This window comes from Euprymna scolopes, chromosome 13, assembly GCF_053919585.1.
Source record: "Euprymna scolopes isolate OS-2025 chromosome 13, ASM5391958v1, whole genome shotgun sequence".
NCBI classification, from domain to species: Eukaryota; Metazoa; Mollusca; class Cephalopoda; order Sepiida; family Sepiolidae; genus Euprymna; species Euprymna scolopes.
This window is the reverse complement of record NC_136494.1, coordinates 67,128,250-67,135,776: the sequence shown is the minus strand read 5'-3', so window position 1 is coordinate 67,135,776 and position 7,527 is coordinate 67,128,250. Positions and strand designations below refer to the sequence as shown.

The 7,527-nt window shown below is 39.4% G+C and overlaps 1 protein-coding gene across 1 annotated transcript in view; it reads left to right on the top strand.

Annotated features, from left to right (window-relative positions):
- The window catches only part of LOC145292354 (uncharacterized), an 18,525-nt gene extending 12,187 nt beyond the window's left edge, over nt 1–6,338 (top strand). Inside the window, exon 2 of the mRNA XM_080138685.1 lies at nt 3,797–6,338. Coding sequence (XP_079994811.1) covers nt 3,807–5,840 — 2,034 coding nt within the window. The 5' untranslated portion in view covers nt 3,797–3,806 and the 3' untranslated portion in view covers nt 5,841–6,338. The remainder of the gene's footprint in view (nt 1–3,796) is intronic.
- The last annotated feature ends 1,189 nt before the right edge of the window (nt 6,339–7,527 follow it).

Genomic DNA, 7,527 nt, shown 5'->3' with positions numbered 1-7,527 from the left:
CTCTCTCTGTCTCCATCTCTCTCTGTCTCCATCTCTCCATCTCTCTCTCTGTCTCCATCTCTCTCTCTCTCTCTGTCTCCATCTCTCTCTCTCTCTCTGTCTCCATCTCTCTCTCTCTCTCTGTCTCCATCTCTCTCTCTCTCTCTGTCTCCATCTCTCTCTCTCTGTCTCCATCTCTCTCTCTCTGTCTCCATCTCTCTCTCTCTGTCTCCATCTCTCTCTCTCTCTCTCTCTGTCTCCATCTCTCTCTCTCTCTCTCTCTGTCTCCATCTCTCTCTCTCTCTCTCTGTCTCCATCTCTCTCTCTCTCTCTCTCTGTCTCCATCTCTCTCTCTCTCTCTCTCTGTCTCCATCTCTCTCTCTCTCTCTCTGTCTCCATCTCTCTCTCTCTCTCTCTCTCTCTGTCTCCATCTCTCTCTCTCTCTCTCTCTGTCTCCATCTCTCTCTCTCTCTCTCTGTCTCCATCTCTCTCTCTCTCTCTCTCTGTCTCCATCTCTCTCTCTCTCTCTCTCTGTCTCCATCTCTCTCTCTCTCTCTCTCTGTCTCCATCTCTCTCTCTCTCTCTCTCTGTCTCCATCTCTCTCTCTCTCTCTCTCTGTCTCCATCTCTCTCTCTCTCTCTCTGTCTCCATCTCTCTCTCTGTCTCCATCTCTCTCTCTGTCTCCATCTCTCTCTCTGTCTCCATCTCTCTCTCTGTCTCCATCTCTCTCTCTGTCTCCATCTCTCTCTCTGTCTCCATATCTCTCTCTCTGTCTCCATCTCTCTCTCTGTCTCCATCTCTCTCTCTGTCTCCATCTCTCTCTCTGTCTCCATCTCTCTCTCTGTCTCCATCTCCATCTCTCTGTCTCCATCTCCATCTCTCTGTCTCTGTCTCCATCTCTCTCTCTCTGTCTCCATCTCTCTCTCTCTCTCTCTGTCTCCATATCTCTCTCTCTGTCTCCATATCTCTCTCTCTGTCTCCATATCTCTCTCTCTCTCTCTGTCTCCATATCTCTCTCTCTCTCTCTGTCTCCATATCTCTCTCTCTCTCTCTGTCTCCATATCTCTCTCTCTCTCTCTCTGTCTCCATATCTCTCTCTCTCTCTCTCTGTCTCCATATCTCTCTCTCTCTCTGTCTCCATATCTCTCTCTCTCTCTGTCTCCATATCTCTCTCTCTCTCTGTCTCCATATCTCTCTCTCTCTCTGTCTCCATATCTCTCTCTCTCTCTGTCTCCATATCTCTCTCTCTCTCTCTGTCTCCATATCTCTCTCTCTCTCTCTCTGTCTCCATATCTCTCTCTCTCTCTCTCTGTCTCCATATCTCTCTCTCTCTCTCTGTCTCCATATCTCTCTCTCTCTCTCTCTGTCTCCATATCTCTCTCTCTCTCTCTCTGTCTCCATATCTCTCTCTCTCTCTCTCTGTCTCCATATCTCTCTCTCTCTCTCTGTCTCCATATCTCTCTCTCTCTCTCTGTCTCCATATCTCTCTCTCTCTCTCTCTGTCTCCATATCTCTCTCTCTCTCTCTCTGTCTCCATATCTCTCTCTCTCTCTCTGTCTCCATCTCTCTCTCTCTCTGTCTCCATCTCTCTGTCTCCATCTCTCTGTCTCTGAAAGATTTGTTCGGTTCGATTCATTCTCCCGTCTTTGAGCTGCTCTCAAATGACATCGTGTACATCTTGTATCCTAGATTGATTCATTTGCTCGTCGTATTGCTTCTTTCCCTGACCATTTTTTCTGAAATTTTTTTTGATGAATTTAATCACCTTGCAGCATGTCTGAAGCTCTCAGCTTCACCTTGGGTTGCTTTTCCCAAATTTGTTAATCTTGCTCGCCTTTCTATTTGATGTATTCTGTTGAGCTCCAGGCGTCTTTCTCTATGCGAAACGTTTTCATTGGAGCGAATTGCAGCAACTCTTTGTCTATTATTAGGCTGGTGCAAAATGTCTTTTTTACTTCAAAAGATAGCTGCTTTCATAATAAACTTTATTAATCGAAATAAGAAACATTAGAATCGACACATTTTTGCCAACGAGAAACAAGCTTATTTATCCCATTAGCATAGAAATCCGGAGTTATAGAAGCGATGAAGTCATTGAATGGGTGATTCGGCATTTGAAGCAATTTTCGTGCAAGAGTTATCGAGAGGCTTGAAAAAAATGATAATCGGTTGGCGAGAGGTCTGATAAATATAGCGGATGAAGCAATCTCGTAGCTAAATTCTTTCAGCTTCTGCAGGGTCAGCTGAGCAACATGCGGGCGAGTGTTATGAAAAATTGGCCTCTTCATATTGACCAATGTTTTTATATAATTAAGTCAATGAGATGAAAGAATTCGATTTAGAAACACTTATCAAAAGGCTAAAGTAATATTTTACCAATGCGACACCAGTTAATATTTAATTACTTGCATATTGCATCTAAGACTACATGTGTAGTAACTATTTCCAGATATAAAGAATAATTTTACCTAATATTGCTCGATAAACTTCTGATATGGTGATTAATTTACAATGCAATGTTTGATATAAAGTAGATTTTGGAGAGGTTAGATAAATCTATCTGCTCAACAGATATGAGTAGAAGCAGCTTCCTAAATGTATATCCAAAGTTTTATGTTCCCCATTGAGTTTGTGAATTGATCTGAACACATCATTGTTACCTTTCGCTTCCTGATACAGATGCTACATGTCTGACCACAGAGCGTAAAATTTTAAATGTTAGTTATTTAATGTAAAACTCTGATAAAACTTAAAAAGAAAACGCACGTGATGTTCAGCTCATTTTATTGAGGTTTGTTTATACCATTGAACAAAAAGTTCTGGTGGAAATAAAACCTAATTTTTGTTTCTGGAGTGGCGTTAGTGAAGACTAAAAAGGAGGTTGTTCGCAGCGAGCCGTCCCGAGTGCGACTAGGAGGTTGTTCGCAGCGAGCCGTCCCGAGTGCGACTAGGAGGTTGTTCGCAGCGAGCCGTCCCGAGTGCGACTAGGAGGTTGTTCGCAGCGAGCCGTCCCGAGTGCGACTAGGAGGTTGTTCGCAGCGAGCCGTCCCGAGTGCGACTAGGAGGTTGTTCGCAGCGAGCCGTCCCGAGTGCGACTAGGAGGTTGTTCGCAGCGAGCCGTCCCGAGTGCGACTAGGAGGTTGTTCGCAGCGAGCCGTCCCGAGTGCGACTAGGAGGTTGTTCGCAGCGAGCCGTCCCGAGTGCGACTAGGAGGTTGTTCGCAGCGAGCCGTCCCGAGTGCGACTAGGAGGTTGTTCGCAGCGAGCCGTCCCGAGTGCGACTAGGAGGTTGTTCGCAGCGAGCCGTCCCGAGTGCGACTAGGAGGTTGTTCGCAGCGAGCCGTCCCGAGTCCGACTAGGAGGTTGGTTCCTCACTCATCACGTATGAATACATACACCTTAAGGAGAGTTATCTCGTACAAACTGTTGGAGTGTAGTCCAAATTAATTATACAATCAAAACATTTTCACATTTAAAATGCCTTAATGTTAATTTTAAACTGATCAATAGTCGTGTATCAAAGTTCAGCCTATAAATAAAACTAAATTGCACTACGAAGTCTAGTGAAGTATCACTTCTCTTTTTGACAAACCCCTTCTCACAATTGCTGGGCTCGATGTTTAGAGTTTGAATAATATAAAGAGCTACTTGTTATAGCAAACTGATTACAAAAACTTCCTGAAGTTTACAACTGCCAAAAAAGTTTTATCGAATGTAGCCATTAAATGTTAAATTATTAACTTATATTATATCCGAACGACGTCGCTACTGCTGATAAATTAACACCTGATATAATTTTTTAATTTTGTCTGTTTCAGGTTTTTCAAGATGGCTTATTTTGGTTCTAAATTAAAACGAGAAATAGAAAACGAAGGCAAAGAATCTTGGGACAAAGTAATGGCGTTTTACCGAGATAGATTTCTTTGCGATATTAAACTGACTGTCGGTAAGGAATCGAGGTCTGCCCATCGCATAGTCCTGTCTTCGCTGTGTCCCAAAGGTCCATGGTCAAACAGGAAAGCCACTTCGCTTTCTGCTCCCGAAGACGAACCACTTCAACTTGATGTGAGCGATGTGTTCAAAACCCCGGAAATATTTGCGGCAGTAATCGATTATCTATATCTAGGAACGATCCGATTAAGGACCGAAACTGTCATGCAAATTATAGAGGTGGCGAACGAACTTCAAGTGACTGATTTGATAATCCACTGCAGTCAGTTTCTTCTGGGACACGTTCGCCTCGGAAATGTGCTCAGTGTGTGGAATCTGGCTTACGAATTGGAATTGCGTCAACTGGCTGAGGTCTGTAGAGTTTTGACTCGGGAATTGTTCAGAGATATTATTATTGATGGCGATGATATGCAAACGTTATCTACAAGTTTTGTGGAGATGCTGCTCGATCAGAAATACATAACAGATACTGTAACACCGACGGAAATAGTCCGCTTTATTTTAAAGTGGTTGATTAGAGATATTAGAGAAAGACTGCCAACAGCCAGGAAATTATTATTTAACGTCGGAATTTCTCAGTTGAATTTGGGCCAAATCTGTGACTCTGTTTGCGAAAATCATGAAATCGAATCTCTGAACTTACAAAATAGGCTTTCCTTGGAAAGTTTATCGGTAGACAATTTTCAATCACAACCTTGTATCGAACAAAATACCTCTCAACACACCAATGACTGTGACGGCGGTTGGATGCTTATGGTTAGAGACGGCCGCTCCACTACAGTCTATTGTCGGAAAACCAAATCATGGTTGGAATTTCCAAACATAACTTATCCGTACATTGTTTGTCTATCCCTCGGAAAATACTTAGCTTGTACGCAGTGGTACTTCTCCGGTTCTTTTCAGATTATAAACTTGAAGCAACCTGACAGCATTGAAGAAAGACACTTAATAAACGATGATGTCTCCGGCCCGGAATACATATGGTATGTGGGGCATAAGAGTAAGTGGAATCTAGTATCCCTCATTGCAGTCGAAGATAAATACAGGCTCATTCTCCAAGAATGGGATGATAGCATTTCTGGATATGTTAGCACACGGAATTTCCAGACTTCTATTTCAATCCACTGGACCATTAGAGATTTCACTTATTTTAATACCGATACTTATACGCTAATCGTAATTATAGCTTCTCTACCTAACACATCTCGCCGGATTGTCCAGTTGCGCGATATATTGTACCTGTTCAAGATTAACTGGGACGAAGGTTCGGTAGTTGAAGAGTTCATTAAGAACAGCGTTTTTCATCGCTGCACCTCACTTTCTATAGACCAGTTTATGTACCACAATGGTCATTTGTACGTGTTTGAGAATAGCCTTGTCAAGAATTTGGTACAAGCTATCGAGTACAATGTCACAATCACAATTCCTGTCGTTGAGGTGGCTATAACGGGTGGCGAGGGTCGTTACAAATCATTCCAGTTACCAAACCCGGGCCTTAATATGCTTCCTTTAAAACCGAAATCTGGCCAGCAGAAGATACCAAACAGTGAATGTTCAGCCAAATCGGACAATAAAAATTCTTTGAGTTACACCCGTTATTCGACGGCGAACCAGTCTTGCGTGCATGTGATAGACGATAAGCTTTTTTTAGTAGCAAATAGGGCACCTGGAATAGTTCAGACTTATATAATAGATATCTTCCAAAGATCCTGGGAATGCACACCGCCTCTACCGCTTGCTGCTCTCAACGATGTCAAAGTCAATACATTTTATAGTGACAGCTCGTTGCATGAACACTTTGCTGCCGGTAAGAAACATTTTGAGTGTGAAGGCATTTCCATCTTTGAAGAATGGTGTCTGCAACAATGGCGGGGTATGGGAGAAACTCTGGAAAGCTTCGACATTTCTTGAATTTTTTATTCATTCGTTTGCATTTTAAATCGCTACTTGCTATTCGACGTTTTATAATTGTTTTGCACTAGGACTGATGCTTCTATAGCTGGGAATCTTGTTTCTGGTGGTTTGCAGAACAGACCAGAAATAAATAGCGGCCAATTTGTTTTCAAAATCTTAGGTTAAGGTCAAATGTTAAGGATGTGTTAATACTTTTCTTCGGATCATAAAGTGTCAAGTTTATTTGTTTTAGGAAGATGCTTTCCATGTTTCTATGAAAATTATTTTTCATGGATAAGGTAGATTTTTTTTTTTTTTTTGCATGCGTTAAGATTTTTTTAATACGTTAGGACGAGTTCGGCTTTTTCCATGCGTTAGATACATTTTAATATTTTTCCATGCGTTAGATACATTTTAATATTTTTCCATGCGTTAGATACATTTTAATATTTTTCCATGCGTTAGATACATTTTAATATTTTTCCATGCTTTAGGAAGATTTTAATTTTTTTCCATGCTTTAGGAAGATTTTAATTTTTTTCCATGCTTTAGGAAGATTTTTTTTCCATGCTTTAGGAAGATTTTATTTTTTTTCCATGCGTTAGGAAGAATTAAATATTTTTCCATGCGTTAGGAAGAATTAAATTTTTTTTCCATGTGTTAGGAAGAATTAAATTTTTTTTTCCATGCGTTAGGAAGAATTAAATTTTTTTTCCATGCGTTAGGAAGAATTAAATTTTTTTTCCATGCGTTAGGAAGAATTAAATTTTTTTCCATGCGTTAGGAAGAATTAAATTTTTTTTCCATGCGTTAGAAAGAATTAATTTTTTTTTCCATGCGTTAGGAAGAATTAAATTTTTTTTCCATGCGTTAGGAAGAATTAAATTTTTTTTCCATGCGTTAGGAAGAATTAAATTTTTTTTCCATGCGTTAGGAAGAATTAAATTTTTTTTCCATGCGTTAGGAAGAATTAAATTTTTTTTCCATGCGTTAGGAAGAATTAAATTTTTTTTCCATGCGTTAGGAAGAATTAAATTTTTTTTCCATGCGTTAGGAAGAATTAAATTTTTTTTCCATGCGTTAGGAAGAATTAAATTTTTTTTCCATGCGTTAGGAAGAATTAAATTTTTTTTCCATGCGTTAGGAAGAATTAAATTTTTTTTCCATGCGTTAGGAAGAATTAAATTTTTTTTCCATGCGTTAGGAAGAATTAAATTTTTTTTCCATGCGTTAGGAAGAATTAAATTTTTTTTCCATGCGTTAGGAAGAATTAAATTTTTTTTTTCCATGCGTTAGGAAGAATTAAATTTTTTTTTTCCATGCGTTAGGAAGAATTAAATTTTTTTTTTCCATGCGTTAGGAAGAATTAAATTTTTTTTTTCCATGCGTTAGGAAGAATTAAATTTTTTTTTTCCATGCGTTAGGAAGAATTAAATTTTTTTTTTCCATGCGTTAGGAAGAATTAAATTTTTTTTTTCCATGCGTTAGGAAGATTTTACTTTATAAAGTTTATTTCAATTTTAATTACAAAATAATCAAAGCTTCAGTTTTTTTCATTTGCTTCAATTTTATTACTATCCCATTTTTTTTTAATTTTCCTATTCGATTACTACCGCGATTGTCACTGATTAAGTGTTATTTTAGGTTTGGAGTCGTACGTTTTATTTGTTTTGGGTTTGTTTTTTTGTTTTGTTTTTTGTTTTTA